Genomic DNA, 26,189 nt, shown 5'->3' with positions numbered 1-26,189 from the left:
CGCGACCTTAAGATGAAGCTCAACTCGATTATAAAACTCGAAGCTCAAAACTCGACTCGAGCTCGATCGAGCCATTATTTTCAAGCCCAAGCTCAACTCGATTAAGAATTAAACTAAGCTTTAAATCATATTAGTCTTATAAGCTCAACAACAAGCTCGGCTAAATAAAGTTCGGGTCGTTAGGATAGTAATTATGTAAAAGTATATGATATTAAGCTTGATTAAGCTTGCGAGATTTTTAATATGATATATTGAGGCTCGAGCTCGACTCGAAAGTCTACACGAGTATATAAAACTTGAGCTCGACTTGACTACGATCAAGTCGATTGCGGGTAGCCCGCGTATTGTTTCGTCTTGTTTACACCCTAGTTAACTATTTACATAATAATTTTATTTATTTTAGCAATAATGACAAACATATTTTTTAAATACACATTTGTTAAACAATCTGGAACCTACAAAATTAATTGTTGACCATTATCACTTTTTAACGCATGTGTTAATTGAAATTTACAATTTTCTAATTTTAAAAATCTTATATTAAGTTTAAAAATTTTAAATGGAATGTCGAAACACCATCTTAACTTAGGTTGGGATAAGACTTTTTACATGTTAACTTTTATCTATACTATCTATATAAACAAACTACCCTCTAAAATTTAATATTCTACCTTTAAAGTATGTAATTTGCCCTTTTAATTTATACTACCATCAAACACTTTATCCCTGAAATTCCAAAAATACTCTTAAAAAAAACCTTACGCGTGCCCCTTCCATTCCACGCAGTTGCTCACATAGTATACCAAAAAGGCTCACATGCGTTACTGAATTTAATAATTAATCAACATAAAAAATGCTCACTCTAAAACAACAACGGCGGTTTGCAATTTTAGCCGGACTAAAAGACACTTGAGTTGAATCATAGATTCATGTAATAACATGGTATCACTACTTAACCAGTTTTTTTCCTATGTCCCGCCGCATCGCGCGGGTTCAAGGCTATATCTAAAATTCTTATTAAAAAAATAAAACCCTTTCTTGAAAATTACAACATAGAAAATGTCAGAAATATCCTATATTAAAATAATATACCCTTAATAGTTAATACTACCCCAAATAAAATAAATATACTACCCGTCTCTCAACTTTCAAAAAACCATACTATCCATTGTATTAAGTACATTTACATCAATATCCTACACTACTCATCGTTACCGCCATCAATTGCCGTCACCGCCAATTATCATTGCATTGCCGCTATCGTTGTTACATTGTACGTGCACCATGCTAGTCTTTGTATATCGTTATAGTATTGAAACAAATCCGTAAAAGACGATACCAGACTTAATTTTTTTTTTTCTTGTGCGGGTTTTTGTAGTCTTGTGCCAAACTTTTTATAATCCTTTTGAACAATCCAAACGGGTTTGGGCCTTGGGTAGAGGGGTCCAAAACCCCAAAACCTTAACATAATTGATAACAGCCCCAAACATTGCTTACAAATTTTTAAAAAAAATTCTCCATTGCCTGATTCTCTGTCAGAAACCCCTCTTCATCAGTTCTATTCATAATCACCATAAAAACTTTTAACTTTTTGAACCATGGAAGCTCTTTCAAGCTCCATAATCCTTCCTGCTTTTCAAGAAACACATTCCTCTACCCGTCGTCCCTCACTCAGAACCAGCTTATCATTTTCTAAAACCACCGCCCGTATCTCCGCCGCCGCCTCCCGTCAAGTTTCCGGTGACTCCGAAGACGATCAACAACAAGTTCTTGACCTTCATAATGCGTTTGATGTAAATATTACACTTTCTTTTTATGCGATTTTTATATTTAATTTCCATATTGTTAATGTTTAGCTTTATTTTTCTGCCCCAGTAATGTTGGCTTACCTTATTTTAAAGCTGATAGGCTTATAGAATATCCGAAATGCTAATAAGTATTTTATATATATATAAAAAAAAAGATTGAGTATTTGGATTAGCTTATTTTCAGGGCCTACCGACTACTGAAGTTGTAAATAAAAAGCTCATTTTTCCGGCTTTTGAGCTTATAAGATTATGAGCTTGAGTGCATGTGCTCAAATAAGCGACAGTTGATTAGCTAGTAAGCTGGAAATAAAATTGAGCTTAGTGGCTTTGAGATTTTAATAAGCCTATATACGATTAGCAAATCCGAACGCGCCTATGAGATTTAAACTTGAGCATATAGGGAGTGCATAGAATTAAGTACTTATGGCTTATTGCATATTTTACAAGAATAAAAGTGCTTTTAGGTGTTTGGGTAACAGATACTGAAACTGCATTTTAGCTTAAATAGCATTTAAATTTTAGCACCAAGATTGGTGCTTACTTTTAATGTAATAAGCTAACCGGAACACCCACTTAAGCCCATTGACGTAGGTCAGTAAGTTAATACACCCTTAAAAGTGAAATTATCAGCTTTCGGGAATTGCAAAAAGCCCATAAGTTGTAAAATTAAGTAAACCAAACAACCATGAAATGTGTGCTTTTTGTCTAGTGAGACTTGGAGAGAAGGTATTAAGTTGCGAGAATTGTGTACTTTTGGTGTGTAAAATAGCATGTATCTTTTGTGTTGTACTTTATGTTGGCAATGGAAAGTTAAAACTAACGTTGATAAAATGTTTCGTTTTATAATGAAGGGTGTTATAGGAAAATCTAATAGCGATGCGGATTTGAATAAAAAGACATCTGAAGATGGAATGAAGGTATTTAGTAGTGAGAATTGTCTACCTTTGCTGTGTAAAATAGCATGGACATTTTGGGGATGTAGTTTATGGAGCACATGGAAACTTAGAATTGATATTGATAAAATGTTTCGTGTTATGATGAAGGCTGTAATAGGACAAACTAATAGCAGCGAGGATTTGAATAAAAAGACATCTGAAGTTGGAACAGGTGGTTCAACTAGAGCTGGCCTTTTCAGAACCCCGATATCGGGTGGAGTGCAGAGTGCAACTTCTGTTCATGACTTGCCTAAACCAGCCTTGGCGGTTCGAAATTTGATGGAGCAGGTAAATGAATGCTCATTATCATATCTTTTTTCAACTTCAACTTTACAAATCTATCATCTTTCTGCTATTTTTAACTCAAGGCTAGGTTTGCTCACCTGAGTACTGTAATGTCCCGGATGCACCAACGAAGCGAAGGATACCCTTTTGGTTCACTTGTAGATTTTGCACCAGATCCAATGGGACGTAAGTTTCTAGTTCCTCGACCATTTTACCATCATAAGTTTTCTATTTTGCATATATTCGAGTCATTAAATATGGTTTGTTTATAGTCCGTCTCATCTTTTTAACCAGTCAGTTTAACTTTATATACAAATTTGACATTTTTAGATAATAGTTATCATCATGACAGCTGGTTTATTGGCAGAGAAAGCCATCTTTAAATAAATCAGATTTAATAAAATGAGAACAATGACTAATACGGCAGAAACAAATGATCATCTGTTTGCATAGTCAATAAGTTGTGAGAAATAAAAAGTTCCACTATGATTGCTTTTAGTTTCTTTGCTACCATTTTTAATCAATAAATAAACTGTAGGGGTGACCAATCTTTTTAATTAAACATTCTAAACTCTCATTCTGATATGTTCGTTTTCCAGATCCAATATTTTCATTTTCACAGCTGGGTATACACACACGAAATCTATTAGCTAATCCAAGATGTACATTAGTCGTCCAGGTTAGTATATTTTCTTGCACATGCTAATAAAGTTTATGCTAATTTCGGCCGCAAACACCTCTTATACTGTCGGTTCTCTTTGTAGATACCTGGATGGAGTGGCTTGTCAAATGCAAGGGTTACTATCTTTGGTGATGTCTATCCTTTGGCGGAAGATGAGCAGGTAGTTCATTGTCAAATGTATAAACCTTGTTTTAGTGTTGTTTATGGCTGTTATTGATTCTAACTCTTGAGGCTGTGAATAGATATGTGGTTAGATATTTGCATACATATCTATAATATCCATTCTAAGTAATTTCTATGTGAACCAAAGGACCTTTGGCCTAACGTTTTTGGGGTGATCTATTAACTTCGAGATTGTGGGTCAAGTCTCAGTTAAGACAATTGTATAGTTATTAGGTGGTTGTAGGTGCAAGCCTTTGCCTTTCAAAAAAAGAGAAAGTAATTTGCATGTGCAGATCGTAATTTTTGTTTCTATGTTGTAATATTGGATGCCGCAGGAATGGGCACACAAGCAGTATATAGCAAAACACCAACAGGCTCCTTCACAACAGTGGGGGAACTTCTACTATTTTAGGATGCACAATATAAGGTTTGTATTACGCAGATCTACAAGTCAACAAACTTTTTTTTAATGGGATTCATGTATTATAATGGTGGTTGACGTTGGTATATTTGTTTGAAGCAGTGATATATATTTTATTGGAGGTTTTGGCACTGTTGCTTGGGTTAATGTTAAGGAATACGAGTCTCTTAAACCTGATGATATAGCTGTTAACGGTGGTGAGCAAAATCTGAAGGTGAGGGTTTGAATTACTGTTAGTTTTGCAGTTTTTGTATATGTAATCTTGGTTTAAGTTTAAAGAATTTCTAATGGTGCCAGGAGCTTAATGTGATGTTTTCCAAGCCTTTAAAAGACCTATTTTCATTGGAGAGCCAGGTGGATGATGTTTCTTTTATATCAATAGATAGCAAGGGAACTGATATTCGTGTCCGTCAAGGTGCACAGGTAGGAAAGTTGTCGATACATACACACATATACATACATATACAAATATATATATAATGAGATGTTGTATGGCTGAACATCATTTTTTGCAGTTTCACATACAAAGGTTGGTATTCGAAGAATGGGATGGAATTAAAACACTGGAGGAAGCCAAAGCAGCATTGTGGAACTTGGTAAATAAAGGTGGCGTCTACACTGTCCACAAGTGAGAAAGGTGGGATTAAGCTAGTGCTGTACTACAATGTAACAACTAACATAAAACTTTTTTGTTTTTGTTTTTCTTGGGATTTAAATATGTAGATGTTTAATAAAGGTTCGGATCAATGATCGTTTCTTGGTTAATTTCGCACACAATGGATAAGAAAGAAGACTTGGTCACATTTTTGATGGTGTTTATTGTAAACCTTTTGCTTAACATGAAAAAAAGAAAGCAACTTATGTAGCAATATGTTTGGGTCTTGTATAATACTATATCCGTCTGAGCTGTGAGCCTGTGAATTCCTTTTTAAATAGTAAAGGTAACTCTAGAAACATAATATTGCGACTGCAACGAGAATTGGACCTCGAAACTGATACTCTTGTTTTACAGGCCTTTGGTTCTTGAGTTGTAAATTCATCATATGTTTTTATTGGTTTGGTTTCGAATTTATTGTAACATTTCATTGGCGCATATACGAGTGAGCTTAGTTACTCATTTCGTCCAAAAAAGAGAAAGTAAGTTTTGATTATTTAAAGTCTTTTTTAAACTTAATTTTAAATATTTTGATTTGTGTTATATAATACTTGACAAAATTAATATTAATGCAAATATATGTGAACGTACAATCTATTTATATGTTTTTAAACCAAGGGTTGTGTAATCTAAAGACTATATTAAAATCAAAATGTATTGTTAATTTCTTTTGGGGCGGGCATAGAGTCAACCCCATTGAGGTTTGATGGGTGGGTCATCCCAATTGCTCCTATTTAACGAGAATTCGCGTGCATTATAGTTTGCGTGGTTTGTAGCCTATGTTTCTAATTTTTATTTTTGACTTTATTATTTGCCTTCCTTAGGTTTCTATTTTTTATTTTTGTCTTCTTTATGTTTTTATTTTTTATTTTTGCCTTCTTTAGGTTTCTATTTTTTATTTTTGACTTATATTATTATTTTTAAGGTTATAACTTTTAGTGTTTCGTACTTTAACCATTAAATCTTTTAAGACTTTTCGTTTTACCTTTAAAGTTTTATGTTTAAAAATTCACCGTGATACGGTGTTAGTCTTTTTATTTTCACCGTCAAAGTTTTTAACTTCTTATTTATACCGTCCAAGAAAGTTTGTAATTTTTTATTTCGCAACCAAAGTTTTTTGTTCTAAGATCTACATTGTATTTTTTCCGATGCTGTTAACATACTAAAATTAAGGATCCGAATTCAATTGTATGTCTGGTTTTTATCCCCAGCCAACGGCCGGGTATAACACTAGTTTGAAATAAAATACGAGTAAATGTTAATTATTAAGTAGTAACTATTAAAAAAAATCAAAACACATACATATCAAAAAATTTATTTCATTTGGAATTGTAGGATGGCAGTGAGGCGGGTATGTCGGGGATCTTGATCCCCATCTCCACCCCCGGTTTCCACTTGTAATTTTCATCTCTGTCCCCATCTCCGTCAGGGATGTAAATTACATCCCCATATTCGTCCCTATCGGGTATTAGGTATACCTTTTTTGAATAAACATAATAGGATAAAATAAGTAGTAGAACGTGTGGTTCAACATTTTCTTTTTATATATAAACTAATAATTATGTTAAATAAATGATAAATAAAATATAACAAATAAAAAGTACGAGTATTAAAAAAAAAACTCTAAACCCAAAATAATTCTAATATTTTGCAAAAACTTAAAGTAATTTTAATAAATATATATAGTAATGTGTAAAAATCGGGATTTACGGTTTCCCATCCCCACATCTCCGTACCTGTCCTCATGCCGGATCAAATTGGGTTTGGGTATTCGCCTTATCGGGTTGGTACCGAGTATTTTTGTCATCTTTGTGCCCAATTGCCCATATTACAATTTTTCTCCTGTTTAATCAAAAATTGTGACCGGTAATCTGGTACATCTCCTATTTATCATAATCTCTTTTTAAAAACTCTGTAACTGTTTCTCTCTTCTAAAATTAGTACACTCCTATTGCATAAACGAAACTCTGTTAAAGACCCTCGGTTGACGATTCACCAGAAACCACCGTAAAGTGTCAATTCAAACCCTAGATACCGCTAATTCACCCTCAGTTGATCTCTCTGTTCATCAATGGACGGTCCGATCGTCTCCGGCCAACCTCAAACACAGCAGCAACAACCAGAAGCAACCGCAAAGCCAGTAGAAAGACTAAACCACGCCGTACAACAACAACTTAATCTAGAATCAGTTAAAACCAGAGCCATTAGTTTATTCAAAGCTATTTCTCGCATCCTTGAAGATTTTGATCTCATTGCTCGCACTAATGCCGTCCCTAAATGGTTACGCTTTTCCGAATTTTGTTTTCGCCTATATATTATTTGATTTGATATAATTTGTTTATATATGGATATATGTTGATGATGATTGTGTTGTTTTATCAGGCAAGATGTATTAGGTCAATTTTCTATGGTGAACCTTGAGCTGTATAATATTGTTGAAGATATTAAAAAGGTATCGAGAGTGTTCGTTGTTCATCCGAAGAATGTCAATGCTGAAAATGCTGCCAGTAAGTGAAGTGTTGATATTTGTATAGAATTAGTGTTTTTTTATAAATGTATTACACAGAATATGTAATAGAATCATCTGGTCATTAGGTAACTGGTATTTTAGCCGACGTTATAACTATACGAGTTTATATTTAATGACAGTAACGTGATAGACACAACGTCATTGGTTTGCAAGTAGTAGGAGGTCAGATACAAAAGCAATAATCTAAATTTAGATATATACAATAGGACGTTTTAAAGATGCATACATACTATAGAGTGTTGGGCAATGTTGGATGCATTGAAAGACGTTGAACCAAAATATGAGGTTAAATGCTATAAAATGGCGATATACTTTAGGCAGCGGTTCATTTTGTAAAAACTTTTGGTCTGTTTTTGGTGGTTACATGTTTTTGAATGGCCTACTCTGCCAAATATACAGTAAAAAAGATAAAAGAACAATAGGCACATAGGGGCAAATAATCTTTCAGTTGGCATATCTAAGTACTAGAGGAAGAAAGATTTTAACTATCAATTTAGGGCTTTTCAAAATTTGTAGTTACATAAACACAGAGAAAGAAGTTATTATTACCATAACATACCATCTTTTCAAGTATGTTGTTACTTTATGATATTTAACCAAAGTTTTAAAGCATTAAATTTGTGGATGATATTTTGATGATATTATACTTTCATTTTGTAGTTTTGCCTGTAATGATTTCGTCAAAGCTATTGCCGGAGATAGAAGCGGATGACAATTCCAAAAGAGAGCAGTTACTGTATGCGATGCAGAATCTGTCTGTTCCGGCACAGATTGAGAAGTTAAAGGTAGTATTGATTGATTTGGCGTTACTTCACAAGTTTGATCACTTTCTAGTTCTTATATCACTGAATATGCATTATTATGTCGCGTGCAGGCTAGAATTGACATGATCGGAGCAGCTTGTGAAAGTGCTGAAAAAGTCATTGCTGATACTCGGAAAACATACTTCGGTACTCGACAGGGCCCCACCAATATCATGAATATAGATAAGGCTCAAGCTGCAAAGATTCAAGAACAGGAAAATTTACTGAGACATGCTGTTAACCATGGACAAGGTGTGTCTCTCTTCTGAAGTTACTGCATATTTTATTTTTTATTATAAAATTGGTTTGTGATCTGAGAATCTTATGACATTATATCTTCTAGTCCACCTCAATAGGTAGTTATTAAGTTTGATGTTATCTGTCCTTATGAATGTGAAGTTTGATGTTATTGCGTGAGATGTTATGGCTTAACTAACACATTAGTATAATAAGTTGGGATGTGGAATACATTATCTGTTGTTGAAATATCTTTAGGTTAACTGCATGCCACATTTTAGTTCAGGGGATATATTTATGTCTGTTGTAGCTTGATGAAGCTGTGGTTAAGTGGTGTTTAGATATGTGTTTTGAAAGTGAGTGTGTGATAATAAATAATTAGAACAGATAAGCAGGTGTAAGTAAACTTCTATAGGAAATAGTGTTTGGATATACTTGTGTTGCTGAAAATTTAATAATTAGATGAAGATGTTAGAGTGTTCGGCAAATTTTTGTTAAACTAAAGAACAAATAAATATAATGTTTACTGTTGACATTGTAGAACACAGGAAACTAACAATCCAGGATCGAAAAACATCGAACACGTCATGTTTGTATCAATCATCATTCAAGAATCGATATAAGGAAACAAGAGGATTGGGGTTCAACCCTTTCGTATAAACTGACTTTATTAATATAACATGGTTCAACACATTCTGTCAATTACATTACACACATATATATAGACTTACAAGAGGCACAAGTGAACCATTGTGATAGTTCGATTTGTACGTTCTGCCTTTTCACATGGCAGTTACCAACTTTAAGAAACACAAATTTAACCCTTACACTACTAACTATAGATAATTACTAACCAAAAGATTAATGGAGTATTATACTTCCAACAGACATTTTTTCAAATATAAATATAGATTAGGCATCTGGTAGAATTGTAGCAAAAGTCTCAAAAATTAGATTTAAACATACAGCTAAATATATTGGTTATGTTTAACTAGTAGATAATGTGTTGTTGTAGCTGGTATGAAATTAATTATCAAAAAGTCTATTCTTTCACCCTTACATATTTAGATAATTAGATGAAGAATTTATAATACCAGGCATTATAACTGATTGTTATGACTTTGATCTCCATTAAACAATAATTAAATTAAAATGCCAGTCCCAACAAAATTTTACAGTTTCTGTGGCATGCTACTGAAGATTTAGGTGTTGTTTGTTTTGTTGATGATTGACTATAGCCTATAGGTATGCGTTTAGATATAACTATATAAGATAGAATGAAAGTTGGTATTTCATCTTTAATGCAAACTCTATGATTATATAGATGAATTTTGACATATATTCTTTTTCACATTTTAATTTCATTATTTCTGGCTACAAGATTATAATAGAGTTCAAAATATTTGTATTGTATCATAAACCATGTGAATCTTATTATGAGGAAAAAAAAGGCAATGAGTTTTGTAAAACCCGCCTTTTTGGCTAATAAGATGAAACTTTTATTACAAGTTTTCTTAAATCCATACCTCTAAACCAAATGTAACAAAGCACTTCTAAACCCATACCGCCAAACCTAAAGCAAACATACTCGCAGACCATGACTACTTAAGTTTGGTTGGAGTTAAGTCATTGACTGTGCAAAGTATCTACTTAATTTTGTGTACATTTTTATTGTTTCTCGTAGGTTTACGTATACCGATGGATCAAAGGCAGGTCACGTCAGCTCTTCCTGCTCACCTGATGGATGTGCTCCCAGTAGGTGACAGTGTTCAGACTATTTCCGAGTCACCTGGTATGACTTAAAAGAATTGATAACTCTGTAAGGTACTGTTGAATGTCCATCCCTATGACCATAACTGGTGCATATATTATTAACAGGGATGTACATGAAGAACACTCCTCCCATGGTTTCAAATGCTGTAAACAACCAAGGAGCATTCATGCAGGTTAGATAATCATTTTGCTTTTCATGTCATTCATTATTGCACTTGCTATTATTTACTATGATTGATAAATAGGGTTCTGGATCACAACTTATGGGAAGATCGGCTGCTTCTCCTGGTGGTGCTGGGATATCTTCCTTCGATAACACAACAGCCTCCCCACTGCCATATGCAAACTCACCCAGGTCTGCCACCAACATGATGAATACACCCTCTCCGCAACAACAAAGTCAGCAACAACAACAACAACAACAACAACAACAACAACAACAAAGGCAGCGGTTGATGCAATTACCATCACATCAGCAGCAACTTTATGCTCAAAATCTCCGACAATCTCAAATGACTGGATTAGGGCAGGTATGGCTACAATACAAGATTCAGTTTTAGTGACCATAAATCGCTGCATCATTTTATGTTTTTGGTACAACTAAGTGTCTTGGACATGAGCCCCTGAGTACTCATTCTAGATAGATTTGCGGTACTCCATAGGTATGATATTGTAAACCATTTGATATGCACAGAACCAATTGTCACAGACTCACAGCTGCATGATTTACAGGGTCAGGCTCAACCTAAGTAGCAGGTGACAAATATTGTGTTGTCTGGTTGATATATATGAATGCGGTTATTCATCCAGTGCTCGATTTTTAACATGTATCGAGACAACCACAAAGTAAATAGGCTTTTAATTTGACTTTAGAGCTTGTGACATAGAAGTTACGCCTTACGGTGAATTGTATTTAATAAAATAAGTCCTTAATTAGTATGCAAGTTGGCATTAAGGCTCTTCAACTGAAGGCTTTATAACACGAGTTATTACAAAATACATGTATTGCACAGAAATTTATTTGTGCAATGATTAGACATCTACAGTGCCTCTATACTTTGGTTGTTCTGTTTTTAGTTTTATTATTATAGAATAATTATTCTGTCTTGTCAGTTACATGGTCAAAATCAAATGCAATTTTCTCAGTCATTGGGGGGCCAACAATTCCAAGGGAGGCAGCTAGCTACTGGAGGTATGCAGCATGGCATGGGACAAAGTCAACTTAACCAAGGAAATCAAGTGAATCGTCATTTAAACCAAATGTCTAGCACTGCCAACAGTGCATTGTTTAACGCTGCACAAGCTTCACCAAATAATCAGATGGTCAGTTAATAACAATTCGACTATTTATTTCATCTATTGCTTTTTGCTAGCAAGTTGAGGATTGTTCTCAACTCTCATGGTCTTTGTATATCAATGTAACTGTTTCCTTTGCTCTATTTCAGATGTCAAGTATGTCAGCCATGATGCCATCACAACCACTTGTGCCTCGTGTGCAGGTTAGCTTTTCATAGCTTCTCCACTGATCACAATAATTGGAAGAAATGTCTCTTTGAGTGTTACTGACATATGTCCTGTCTTTCTGTAATATTGTTTTTTGTGCCCTTTTTCTTCTTAACTTGCAGTTTGGTTTATCGGGTGGCAACCGGACCCTTGGTTCCCAAAATCTGAACGACCAAGGTATGCACTCAATCATTTTTTTCAAATTAGTGTACATTTTCACAGTTGCTTCCTATTCATGTTGTGGTTTTGGCTGACAGTGTTCAACATGGGTGGAGCTAATCCTACTAACATGATGCCTATACAACAGCTGCAGCAACATGGTTCACAAGGTGCTTTTGGGAACATGCAACAAAATACACAGAATCTACAACCTACTATGGTACCCATGCAGAACTCCCAACAGAACTTTCAACAAAGACAAAACCAACAGTGATCGTATATTAACTGAAAACTTTTGGTCCTTCGCTAAAGTTATGTAAGGTTTTCTACAGTTTGCAAATGTGTAGTGTTGATTGTAATTGACAATACTCATAGCCTAATACAATCTCGTTGAACTTCTAGACATAATTGAGTGAGTCATTCAATCAGAACAAGTATATAACTATATATACACATACCAAAATCAAAATTTAGAAGGGGATTAATCCCTTAAATCAAAGCTGTAACGAGCCCCCTGAATATGAATCTTATTAGTGTCTATAGTCATTCCAATCTTATTAGTGTCTATAGTCATTCCTATTCTTTAATAGAGAGTAATGCCGAAGGTGAAGTTGAGCTGGGTGGTGACTGACGAGATTTGTATATGTGGACTAGTATGTTGTTTATGTAGAATTATAGATTATAGAATCTGGTGACTGGTGAGATGTCTCCAGAACAGAAAATGGACTTTCTATGATTGAGGAAACATGGTATTGATTGGCGAATTTGAAGGTGGAAGCTGAAAATAAGATTAAAAGCTAATTGTAGCTGAGAATAAAATTTATTGTAAATATTAAAAGATACATTTTTTTGATTAACTTATTTTAAAAAAACTTTATTAAATAAAATTAGTTATTTTTTTCCTATAAATTTTTATCATCAATAAATGTATGAATATATTTTATCTCATTTTTACAAAATTTGTATTTTAAATGTTTCTAGTTAACTAAATTATAAATAAAATTAATGGATTGAAAAATGCTATTGGTTGCAAGATAGCCCACGACCAAGTAGTCTACTTTTCTTAAGAAAAAAATGTTGGACCAACCGTGTGATTGATATTGATATTTCCTTTTCATCACGAATTAGCTATGTTCAAACGTAACTAGCAAAAACTTGTTGCCATACGTACGTTATATAAAATACTAAAAGTTTATCAACACATAGCGACGACGACCCAATAGGCAGTAGTCTTTTATAACGTCCGAACCTTTGTATGTATATGTATGCGCATGTAGATGATGTTTTTTGGAAGATAGGAATCGGGATGAAGAGTAAGAAATGAAAGAATAATGAAAAGATTAAAACCGAAATGTTTGAAAGTAATAAATGAATTAGTTTAAATTTAGATTAGATAGTTGAGATTAGTTTTTAATTTAAAATATAAAGATGTTAAAATGAACGTGGATATTATTTTATAATTCACTCCGTGGTATAGATATTGAGATTTGTAAAATTACCATGGGAATGAACTTAACATTAATAAATTAACTTGACCGTTATTAAAAAAATAAATAAAAGTAAGAGAGAATAAAACACAAGTCAGGTCTGGCCTTTCTATATCGATATGTTTTTTAAACACACTTTTTGATACACAAACCAACCAACCAGACCAAAGTAGTAGTGGAAGTCTTTCCTCTTCCTCTTAATTTCTATCCGTCTCACACACGCCACACGCGCAATTAATATCTATACTTTGCACAATTTATTCATCCTTCTTCTTCGTTGTAATAAATCCGTACCCAAAAATTAATTAATTAAAAAAAATGGTTACAGCAGAATTAGCGATGATGAAGAACAAACAAATGGTTCACTCTCCAATTTTCACTTATTTCTCCGTCATCACTCTCCTCTCCACGTGTCCTCCTTTCGTTATTCTTCTGTAAGTTCAATTATTCTACTGCTTCAAATTAAACAAGCAAACTGTATACATAATGTGTGTGTATACATTGATCATTTTATTTTGTGATAATATTTCCCAGTCCAGATTTATTTTCTCTCTCACATGTACAAAAAGGTGTACACTTTATAGTTTATAAATAGTAAAGTAATGCACTCATGGGGAATGGTTCTGGCAGGAATTTGTCACTTATCCTACCAACTGTGATGTTATTATAATTTTATAAATGCACGCATAAATAATTTTTTTGAAAGTATATTACCAAAATGTATCATTATTAATGTGTTATTTTTGTGTTTATAATTTGTAAATATTGCTTACAACTCATGATTAATAATCATATATATAGTTGGATAGTAAATTTAAAAAATATGTGTTAAGTAATTAAGTAGTTATGATATGAGATTCATATATTATATATATGGTCATTGGCATATCCATGTGGAGGAGAGGGTATGCACTTGCACAACCTATGGGAAAAAAATTTCAATGTTAATTTTGTTTCCATATGATATGAGGGATTAGGATTGAAGTTGTTGCACTTGGTCTGGGTATCCGGGATTTCTTCACTTGTGAAGACAAGTTAGTTGGGTATGCTAATCATAAGATATATGAGTAGTGTGTATAAACTTAACACGAAACGATATAGTATGTATCATAGATCAAAACCTACCTGTAATAAAAAGCTAGTGTGGTGGTATTTTTGTTCAAGTAATGGGTAGTGACACCTATCTAATAATATTTATATAAGTTGTCGCATCATCCGGCACAAATCAGATACATCAAATGGTAATAACTTTAGTTTGATACATCTCTAAGCAGGTTTTAAAGTAAGATGCTATAGCATTTTGTGTATAGCGGAAACATATTGAAAAACTAACCCAACCAAAAAGAGAACCGTTACTAATAATCATACACTAGGAACTAGAAGTAATCTTACGCTAGTTATTGGTAGGTTGAAGTCATAGTTACTATCCAGATTACTTAAGAATTTCTGGTCAAGTTTCATTTTTGTGCTTTCATTCATCATCCATACGCTTATTACTAGTCAACCACAGGCATCAAGCCATCAATAGCTGATGTTCATGATATAGAAGATACGATGCCTTTTTTCCGTTATCTTTTCTCAACTATCATCAATTAATGATGTTAAAATGATGTTGAATCTATGAGTTATGACTCTGAAGCTATTTATGGAATATGTTGCAATTGGTTTGAGATTTCTTAAATAGTCAATCATTAAAAGTTGTTTCTACTACCTACGAATGACTAGTGAATTAACCTTACACTCGTAACTACGAGTCTAACTGAGCTGTTTTTTTATATGTTAAAGTCAAAGGTACTATCTTGATGACCCAAGAACGTTAAGGTCGAGTTTGTTTTTGTGTGTTGCAGATGGTATACAATGGTACATCAGGATGGTTCTATACTAAACACGTTTAATTATCTGTTAGAGAATGGTGTTGATGGATTTGTTAACATATGGCCTAAACCTACTGCAATTGCATGGAAGATCATTGCTTGTTATGCCATTTTTGAAGCTGCACTCCAGCTGTGGTTACCTGGAAAAAGAGTTGAGGGACCAATATCTCCTACTGGCAATAGGCCTGTCTATAAGGTACCAAATCAATATTTAGTTGATTATGTAGAGTCGGGCATTTAAAATTATGTTAAGACTTTTCTTTAATTTCCACCAGTGCCATTCACATGTTCGGTTTTCAATTTCTTGTTGCAGGCCAATGGTGTGTTAGCATATGCGGTGACACTGGTTACATATATTGGCCTTTGGTGGTGAGGATACTGGTTTCTCATACTAACCCCTCTCCCAATAATCTTTTCATTGTACTTGAGTTTACCTCGTTCTTGTTAAAATTTCAGGTTTGGGATATTTAATCCAATGATTGTTTATGATCATTTGGGACAAATATATTCTGCACTCATTCTCGGTAGCTTGGTATTTTGTCTATTGTTATACATAAAGGTGAGAGTCAGAATGATGCAAGTATGCAACATATCATACTGTAATACTATTTACATATCTGACGGGTTGTAGTTGATACACATACAGGGTCATTTGGCACCTTCTTCCACGGATTCCGGCTCATCAGGAAACATAATATTTGATTTCTATTGGGTGAGCATTTCTAAATTTACTCTATCATGTTCTCAATACATAAACCATAAGTTATTCTGTTTCTATAATTCAATATGGACTCATTAGACCCTTACTATCTTTAGTTTACTATTCACTGGTTCTAAGTATATATTATGCTTGTTGGTATGATGGTATCACCGTATCACAGGGCATGGAACTCTATCCCCGGATTGGCAAGAACTTCGATATCAAAGTCTTCACGAACTGTAGATTTGGGATGATGTCTTGGGCTGTTCTTGCAGTCACCTACTGCATAAAGCAGGTATTGTTAATTATTACTGCAACTTTATTGTTACTTAGTTGTTTTAGCTTTAGAAATTCAGGTTAATTATATCTGTTCTTCTTTTTAGAGTACCTTGCATTCTCCTCTAACACTAAGTTTATGTGAGTATCCCTAGGGGTGGTAAAGTGAGCGGGTTGGTTAACGTGTCAGAAAGTTTTGGGGTTGAAAGGGGTGACTTTACAGTAGGGGTTGAAACAAGCGTTTTATTGGGTTGGTTTATCCATTTTCTGTAATTTTCATGAATAATTTATCAACTTAATTAGAACTAGATAATCACAAAAACAAGTGTTTTCTTTTTAGCCTTGTTTATTTTATTTGACCTGTTTGGGATAAAAGACAATTTACATTGTCTTCCTCACGAGTTAGACCGAAGTTTTATGTTATCTTCAAAGAACATGTTTGAACCTGCTTCTTTAAAAAAATCATATACTTTGCCAGAAAGTTGTTACTATTATTATTTCGTTATGCAAACACTATAACCGGATAATTTCCCAACACACAATCTGAGAGCTCCTCTCAGCGTGGCCTATGAGTTATTATATGGAAGAGTAGCAGATTCCATGCTTGTAAATAATATTATCATATGATTTGGAATACCATGAATGATGAACTTGAATTTGTTAATCCAGTATGAAACAAACGGGAGAGTGGCAGATTCCATGCTTGTTAATACTGTGTTGATGTTGGTTTACATTACAAAATTCTTCTGGTGGGAAGCTGGGTACTGGAACACAATGGATATTGCACACGATCGAGGTATGTATGTTTCCCTTGTTAAAAGGTGTCTTTCATATTCGTATTATATTCTCAAATCTATACTACTTTTGGCAGCTGGATTTTACATCTGCTGGGGATGCTTGGTTTGGGTCCCATCTATATATACTTCCCCCGGAATGTACCTTGTCAACCATCCTGTTAATCTTGGAACTCAGGTATTGAAAATTTCAAGAATTTTTCGTCATTGAGAAAATGCTGAAGTGCTATTAACTTGTTTTTGTTTGGGTACAGCTTGCGATTTCCATCCTAGTAGCAGGCATATTGTGTATATACATAAATTATGATTGTGACCGACAAAGGCAAGAATTCCGTAGAACAAATGGCAAGGCCTTGGTTTGGGGGAGAGCTCCAAGCAAGGTACGTTGAATTTGCTTATATTATAGTGGGTGTATGATGGTTTTAACTGGTGTTTGTTTATTTAATTTCTGCATATATTGATACTAAGATATATTTGGTATTCAGATAACAGCCTCTTATACTACGACTAATGGAGAGACTAAGAGTAGCCTTCTCCTGACTTCAGGGTGGTGAGTAAGCTACCTGGGAATCGCCACAGATCCATTTTCATCATTATCCTGTCCCTTATGATGCTAATGTTGTTGCAGGTGGGGTCTTTCTCGGCATTTCCACTATGTACCAGAAATTATGGCAGCGTTTTTCTGGACAGTGCCCGCTCTTTTCAGTGATGTAAGTTGAGCCAGCAAATTTAAATGTGTAGCTCATTAAGAAATGGATTATTCAATTTAAATCTGGTTTTGCAGTTTCTTCCGTACTTTTATGTGGTGTTCCTCACCATTCTACTCTTTGATAGAGCTAAAAGAGACGATGATAGATGTAGTTCGAAGTAAGCACGCTCCTCCCTTGTTTTTCATGGGAATTGTTTTCAGAAATATATATAGACTGGTAATGACTGGTAATGACGTTGTTCGAGTGTGGTGCAGGTACGGGAAATATTGGAAGACTTATTGTGCCAAAGTTCCATATAGAATCATACCAGGGATCCATTAATTAAGATGACATTAGTTGTGTGTTTGCCATGTACTAGTAATTCTGTATGGCGTGACAACTGTCATCGAACAGCAAAAAACTTGCATCCATCAATTGCGCCAAAAGGTTATACACAGACAAATACTGTGTATTTACACAAAACTGAATTTCTATAAATTCTCCTACCCCAATTTGATTTATGCGCTCGAAATTAAGATGATGTTAGTTATCTGTAAACCTTACTGTGCTGCCATGTTCATGGTTTTTTTCTTCTATCATCTGATCAATTGTTTTAAGTCATCGTTCTCTTTAACATGCTATGGCTACATTTTTTGTTCAATCGTTTATGGCTTCAAAAGCAAACCAAAATATTATAGAAAAGGGTTAAGTGCATGAAAATGTAATTAACTATAGCCAAAAAATTATTGTATATATGAACTTACAGAACCTCTATTGTATGCACGAACTTTATAAAAATGTTCAAGTCATGTAACATGTGTACGTGACATCTCATATGAGCTGCCACGCGTAAATTTTTGATTGGTCAATCATATTTAGTTACATAACTTAAACATTTTTACAAAGTTCATGCATAAAGTTCATGCACACAATAACTTTTTGGCCATAGTTAATTACATTTCCATGCACACTTAACCCTATAGAAAAACATGATGAGAAACCTAGCTAGTCCGGTTTGTATATATACATATTCCGTTGGTCGTTAAAAAAAAGATAAATTTACATCCCGATCAACGCATATATTACGCTATTTAGCAATATAAACTTTGTATATGATTAATATAGTTGGGAACCTTTGAGTATATTCTTGTTCAATTCAGTAAAAACAATAAACTATGAGGTTTACAAATGTAAACAAACATTTTCTTTTTGGTCAACGAAGGTGAGTGCATTTATCCAACGGTCAATTTGGTAGAAATCTCAAAATCTTGTTTACAAAGTACAATATAAAAGTGAGACTGACAAAGTATGGGCGTATGTGATATATTCCCTTTCATCCCACTACCACTACTTTAAATTTCATCCTACCAGTCCATTTTTTTTTTCTTTTTTTTTGAACGGCCATCCTACCAGTCCATCACCACCCCGGCACCAACAAAAATACTTCTTTACACATGCATATGCCAAAAACTCAAAAAGTAAATATCGCGTGAAGCAATCAACATGGAAGTTTTAATAAACCCTAACTACCCCACCAAAATTTTCATGATATATAGAGAAAGATTGTATGATAATAATATTCACATTGTTTTCCATCACTATTTCTTTCTTTCCCTATTTCTCCATTTCTCCATACACTCATGTCTCATGGTACCCAAAAAAAAAAAACAAGACGCAAAGCTTACACCTCACATAAGAGAAACAAAAGAAAAAATGGTATAACAAGGACAAGTCCGGCTAACATTGATCTTATATGTAAAGAAGGTTTCTAACAGCAATGAGAAGGTTCACAGCAGACTTCGCCTGAAAATGCAAACAACTGCTTTTTACATCATCTTTTAATGTGTAATATGGTATGTGACTCTTAGTCGATCGTATCAAGATTAGGCACATCTCATGGAGTGGCCGAATATCCAAAAGACTAACTATGGGGAAGAGTATAAGTTGACACGATGGGCATGTATGAGGGCAGGGGAGGCCCGGAGGAGGGGCAAGCAAGACCTCCGGCCGGGGCACAATATTAAGGGGCACACAAATTTTAAAAAATTTCCATGTATATTAATTGTATATGTAAAAGTATAAAATTATATATATATTTGATTCTAATAACAAGTTAATGCTTTAATTATAAATATATACAATATTTTAGCTATTAAATATGTATATATATACAAAGTTATGTCCTTTATAATAAATTATACTAATGTACTTTAATTAATAATCAAACATCTAAATGAATTTAGAAGATAAAGAGTAAATCCTCCTGACACTTTTTCATCTACACAAAGAGTTCATATTGAATTTTAAAAGATTATAGCTAACATAAAAAAGATTTAGATTTATTCTTAATTCTTAGAGGTATGATTATGTTAATGATCTTTTCTTGATTAGATTTTATTATTTTTTATTTTGTGATAATATCTTAGTGATTTTATTTACAATTTCGTTTGATATTATTAAGAATTTCATATGATTAGAACTTTTTTTTATATGTTCATCTCTAGTCTGATATAAGGTTTATTATATTAAAACAATAAATAAACAAGACAGGTCAGATATTGATGCCGATGAACTTTATATGGACTTGAAGTTATTTGACACATCACAAATTGATTAACTTAACAACCATATAGATGTTTTGAAGGTTTTGAAACATCTTGGTTATTTCACGAATGCAACCATTGCATATAGAATTTCATTGACTATTCCAGTCACGGTTACATCTGCCGAAAGGAGAAGTTGAAGTTATTTCAGTGTTGCGTTTTCAAACATATTTTATGTTTTCAAAATAGAATTTATGTTTCAAAACCGCGTTTTAAAATAATATGTATGTACATGTTTTTTAAAACTACGTTTATATAATAGATAATCACTTTTCATTTAAATACTCTTTAGACTATTTGGTGTTATGCAAACGTAATCAAATAATCTACTTAAAAACGTAATCTTAAACACCTAGTTAGTATTGTATACAACATATAACGATAAAAATAAACATAAAGATCAGGGATCAGTGATACTTCAAAGTTCAACAATTAACTTAAACTTAAACTAATTAAGATTATTTTATAAGTTTTTTAAAAAGAGAAACGCTAGAAATAGGTACTTTGGCCCTATTTTGAGTAGATTGATTATTTGAGACGACAAATTTTCGATTTGATCCTGATTTCTCATTAGATTTTTACAAAATGATGAAAACTTGTTTTTACTTATTAATGGAAGGAGATTTCTTGAAGTTGTTTCTAATTTGAGGATGTCAAGTTAGAATCATTTCGACCGTTAAATTAAAATTAATATATCATCTTTAAAACCTGACCATCCAATGGTTAAGAGTTTCCTAACGTGAGTAAGTGAAGCAAAATCTAACATAATAAACTAATTACAGTACAAATATGAAATATGAGCGAATTGAGAAGAATTTAATTACAAGAAGGGTTCATGTAAAGCAATACGGTCATTAAAGGCACTTTTTGATTTTACTCGGAGTTTTGAGTTCGATCTTTGGGATGATAAACCTTAGAGTTTTTATCTCTGAGTACTTTTAATGGCTCATGATTAACATCTTGTTATCTAAGGTATGTGCAAGGCTTCACTATTATACGGTAAAATTTCCGCAATGTCGTAACTTAAAAAAAAAAACGATCATTAAGGCTTTTACCAAACCCTATCAAATCATCAAGATATATATCCAACTACCAAACAAATTTAATGTATCATCACTACCAAAATTGATCATACGCATGCAGAAAGAAGATTTCATGTATCATGCATGTTTTAAAAAAAGAAAAAGAAGAATACACTCTCTATATCCAATGTCACCAACCTCGGTCAGTGCATATATTATCTTGAACGTTAATATGTCCATCATATGCATACATATCTTGGAAGATTTTTCAACTAAACAACCAATCATCCAGTTACATATGTACACACGTACGTACTCCATCCATTTATATTTAGAAAATGATAAATAATCCTAACCAATCCTCTTAAAAATCCTCCTAATATATTTACTTGTTAACACATGGAATCCACTAATTCTCTTTCTTAATCTCACCTCTGATTTTTTACATGTCACGATCCTATTAATTAGGAGAATTTTTAGGCTAATAATTTAAGAGGATGGATCATTACCCTTTATATTTATATTGTGCTAGACTCCTCCTCTCCTCAATTTTTTTTATGAATGAAAAAAAGAGTCGAATTGATTAAAGCTACCTAGTACCTAGCTAGCTAGCCTGCCTCTGCAAAACCAAAGCCAATTGCTTCATTAATTTAGTTTGTACTGTTTAGGAAGCTCACAAATCACATCATTACAAAGACCACCATAATTTACGGGAAATATATACCCAGCTATGCGCAAAGTCCAAATAACCAAGATTTTTTAATACACATAGAAAAATATATTAAGGCAAACCCACCAGTTATTAGCGGCGACGTCGCCGTTAATAATGGGACCCCGACAACTGACACACTGCTGCCACTGCTGCCATTCAGTAACGAGGAATGCCACGTCATCAGTGTTCGCGGCGACGTCGCCGCAAATGCTGATGACGTGGCATTCCTCGTACAGCGTTACTGATGACTTGGCATACCTCGTACAGTGAATGGTTTACTGAATGGTTAATCCGTGTCCGTGGATACTGAACACGGATTTACGATAGTGATAGAGTAGTATGTCGTTAAAAAAAATTATTATTACAAAGTAATAAAAGTTAAATTTATCTCACAAAAATTAAGTACGACAAACATTTTTGAAATATCTGTCTCTTTCGAAAGTCATGAAAATGTAATATTTATATAAAAAGAACCTAAGTGAAAAAAGACCGTAGTAAAAAAAATGTAAGAAATGAGTGGGATTTGGAGAATTTTGCCTAACTTAGTTTTTCAATACGTGGATTTATCTATAAATTTGAAACTTGAAAGATTTACATATTATCATACATTTATGATATATTATAATAATTGAAAAGAGTATATTGTAATTTACAAGTTACAATATTTTTGCATTCCACAGCTAACTTATATTTATTTAAAACGTATATATTTATTTTATTTATGGTATATTATATAACTAAGAAGGGTATATTTGATAAAGATGAAATAATTAAATTTAATCTACTGGTTATACATATAAACCTACTAAAATGTTAATATAAGTATTAATATTGTCTAATAACTTAGGTGAATTTGCTACATAGTCTAAGTAAAAAATTGTTACAACGTGTGCTAATGAATGACGAGGCATAATTTATGAAAACAAAACTAAAACAAGTATAATGAATGACGTAACACATGTTTTTCGAAATAAAATTTTATTCTAAAAAAATGTTAGCATAAATAATCTTTAAAAATATATATATATATATATTATTTACATTAAGTTTGGCTATTTTTAAGAAACTTTTTAATGGGGGATTAAATTTAATATGATGTCATAAATACAATTATATAAAAAAGATTATTAATAAGAAAGAATCTAAAAATGCCAAATAAGAAAGAAAGAATCAAAATTTTGTTTATTTATATAATAGATATGAAAATGAAGCATTATTTAGTCTTGGATATTAGATGAGAATGCTTAAATAGTTAATTAGGTTTAGGGTTAGTAAAAGAGAAAACGAAAGAGATATATAATTAGGTCTAGAGAGTATTAGAAGATTTAGAGAGTATTAGAAACAAAATAATATTTAAAATACAATTTTTTTAATTAATTATTAAGCAAATAAAAAATTTGTTTGGAATGTTATAATACTTAAACAAAAGTATTCAGAGTATTTGATTTCTAATTTAATATCTATTTAGATCACGAAAATAAAGATTACAAACGGAAATCAAACTTTAGTTAAACGATGAATACAAACATAAAAAAAAATGGAAAACTAATCACTTTCACTATCATTATCACTATCAGTACCCAACCGTTGTGTGGGGGCCCGTGACGTGCTAGGCCCAACATGGGATGATGACGTGCTAGGGCCGGCCTCGAATGATGGCTGGCTCCAAGGGCTACCCTGGGCGAACATATCACTGACGTTAAAGGACGGTGACTGCTGGGTTGGGAAGGGTTGCTCTATATCCTCTGGGAGGGGGACATTCAGTCCACGTGTTCCCCTAACCACACGCCCAACCATACGAGTATGTCCCGATCGGGTCCCTAAAGCGTCCACATATGTTTGCGTAGGCGGGGTATTGGGCACTTGGGAAAGTCTTTGGTGGGTATCAAGAAGCCGCTCCTGTAGCACATGAAAATTAAGTTACTAATAACTCAAAATTAGTTATACTTAATATAAAATTACCAAAAAATTATCTTTTTTAAGTGTTGTGCAAGATCTTACATAAATGGGCCTAACTGCGTCTTGCACCGTCCCATCTCGTCTCGTGTGGGCCCGCAAATAAAACTCAGGCGGCTCCTCACGTCGCCCATCATTATCTTCCTGTTTATACATTAATCAAAGTTATATATTTATATGTGTATCTCTGTATAGATATATGTTTATATACGTGGATATAAATAATTACGTATAACTTACAGCGTAACGCCATTCACGCTGAGCGTATGACTGCCGACCGTGAGTACTGACAAAATTATTTTGTTGCTGCCTGTTTGTCGTGTTTCTTTGGGCAGCAATCATCCGGGGCTCACTGGTCCAGTAACCCAGTAGATAACTCCACACCTGTGGAGGCATCCCATACGGAGGTTGACCCTCCAGTTCTGCCAGCCTCTGTGACCCACCCCTGTCAGTGAACCAAGTCTTCTTGAATTTTGCTTTTTTATCCCTGTAGATCTTCAGGGCATCCTGACCAATCATCTTGGTCACGGCCTCTCGTAACGGGTGATTTTCTGGGTGACCTAGATATGGTTCTAAGTAGAACCGTCTCTGCAATAGTACCAAGTAATAGTTAGCAGCTACCATATTTTTTAAATGACGTAATTAAATAGTAAAAAAAAATAGTTTTATATCATAAGCCAGTCAGTAAGTCCATCCTTGATGGGCTGGGGCACCTGATCCCACGACTCGTAATTATGTGGGACGGTAGCGACATAGGTCCCCAAATAGCTCTTGTACCATTTAGCGTGGTCCCCGATTGCCTGCCACCTACTAAGATCGTTATTCAACATAAGCGAGATTCGGCGTCCCGAATTCTGAAACTCGCGCTCCAGATCGTTGTTAGCAGCAACAGCTCTCCCTGTGCTAATACCTGCAAAACAAAATAAAATAACAAATATATATATATATATATATATGTATAAATATATATACCATATATTTATATGCAACGTACATTAATATATACTTACCACCTGTACGCCTACAACCCCATTCGGGGTTCCACCCCCAATTTGGAGGGTCGTTGCCACCATCTCCGCCGTGAAGTGCAACCATTTTAACCTACATCAGTTATACACAATTTATAAAATAATATAAACAAACATAAATGTTATAAAAAAGGTGCAAATTAAATTAACATATTTTGGACACAAAATTGTTTTTCAAAATTATTATACCTAAAATGCCCACATTTTTGCAACTTTTTTTCAAACCTTAGTTTCTAACATTAATACGAACCTAATAAAAACTATATTAATGAACTATATTAAACAATAATTATAACTACAAATGTTTTCCTAAAAATTAATGAATTTCTAAAAATCATATCATTCCTAACTATAATAACATAAGTAATCTTTCCTAACTATACTAATATAACATTTCTATAACTAATACTTTCTAACATATATGAATATTTGTTAACATATATTAAAATATTTGTTAACATATATTAAAATACTTACATATAATACTAGTTACCATACTTGTTACCATAGCATATATGAATATTTGTTAACATATATTAAAATATTTGTTAAAATATATTAAAATACTTACATATAATACTAGTTACCATAGGATATATGTGAACATATATTAAAATATTTGTTAAAATATATTAAAATACTTACATATAATACTAGTTACCATAGCATATATGAATATTTGTTAACATATATTAAAATATTTGTTAACATATATTAAAATACTTACATATAATACTAGTTATCATACTAGTTACCATAGCATGAGTACAACAAAAATATTTGTTAACATTAACATATATTAAAATAAATACAATTATTTAAAAGGTAAATGAGTGTTACCTCGTCTGAAAAATGGTTCATCGGAAAAATGAGTACAACAAAAAACGTGGTGTCTGGCTGGCCGGAAAAAAGGTAGTCGCCGGAAAACTAAAGCGCCGGAGTTCGCCGGAAAACTAAAACATCTGGTTTGCCGTATATCAGTGGAAAATACGTTCCCAGCAAAACTGGTTGGCCGGAAATCTTTTTAGCCGGAAAAAAGTTGTCGCTAAAACCCAACCTGGAAATGGACTCCGGGACGTCGGAAAAAGTGGTTCG

The 26,189-nt window shown here is 33.3% G+C and overlaps 3 protein-coding genes across 4 annotated transcripts; all 3 read left to right on the top strand.

The window, feature by feature from the left end:
* Window positions 1-1,505: 1,505 nt before the first annotated feature.
* LOC122596137 lies at window positions 1,506-5,058 on the top strand. The gene is made up of 10 exons (XM_043768661.1): window positions 1,506-1,793; window positions 2,660-2,725; window positions 2,852-3,031; window positions 3,112-3,214; window positions 3,628-3,707; window positions 3,793-3,870; window positions 4,208-4,299; window positions 4,396-4,507; window positions 4,591-4,716; window positions 4,809-5,058. Exons 1-10 carry the CDS (start codon window positions 1,599-1,601, stop codon window positions 4,923-4,925), a joined length of 1,149 nt encoding a protein of 382 aa, XP_043624596.1. The 5' UTR covers window positions 1,506-1,598; the 3' UTR covers window positions 4,926-5,058.
* Window positions 5,059-6,779: 1,721 nt separating this feature from the next.
* On the top strand, window positions 6,780-12,361 carry LOC122595255 (mediator of RNA polymerase II transcription subunit 8). 2 transcript variants are annotated; one of them, XM_043767592.1, is made up of 11 exons: window positions 6,780-7,228; window positions 7,331-7,455; window positions 8,139-8,263; window positions 8,353-8,533; window positions 10,203-10,310; window positions 10,397-10,464; window positions 10,537-10,821; window positions 11,438-11,614; window positions 11,737-11,790; window positions 11,917-11,971; window positions 12,052-12,361. In XM_043767592.1, the coding sequence occupies exons 1-11, from the start codon at window positions 7,020-7,022 to the stop codon at window positions 12,225-12,227; spliced, it is 1,563 nt and encodes a 520-aa protein (XP_043623527.1). In that variant the 5' UTR covers window positions 6,780-7,019; the 3' UTR covers window positions 12,228-12,361. The 2 variants fall into 2 exon arrangements, with proteins under 2 accessions (XP_043623527.1, XP_043623526.1); XM_043767591.1 differs by having other exon boundaries at window positions 6,781-7,228; window positions 11,405-11,614.
* Window positions 12,362-13,593: 1,232 nt separating this feature from the next.
* LOC122595464 (7-dehydrocholesterol reductase) lies at window positions 13,594-18,407 on the top strand. Its single transcript, XM_043767829.1, has 13 exons — window positions 13,594-13,874; window positions 15,288-15,510; window positions 15,628-15,683; window positions 15,771-15,873; window positions 15,961-16,026; window positions 16,196-16,309; window positions 16,960-17,086; window positions 17,162-17,262; window positions 17,339-17,464; window positions 17,570-17,634; window positions 17,713-17,794; window positions 17,869-17,951; window positions 18,049-18,407. The coding sequence occupies exons 1-13, from the start codon at window positions 13,759-13,761 to the stop codon at window positions 18,113-18,115; spliced, it is 1,329 nt and encodes a 442-aa protein (XP_043623764.1). The 5' UTR covers window positions 13,594-13,758; the 3' UTR covers window positions 18,116-18,407.
* The last annotated feature ends 7,782 nt before the right edge of the window (window positions 18,408-26,189 follow it).

Source organism: Erigeron canadensis, chromosome 4 (assembly GCF_010389155.1).
Source record: "Erigeron canadensis isolate Cc75 chromosome 4, C_canadensis_v1, whole genome shotgun sequence".
NCBI classification, from domain to species: domain Eukaryota; kingdom Viridiplantae; phylum Streptophyta; class Magnoliopsida; order Asterales; family Asteraceae; genus Erigeron; species Erigeron canadensis.
The sequence above is the reverse complement of the archived record's forward strand: the minus strand, read 5'-3'. Positions and strand labels throughout refer to the sequence as shown.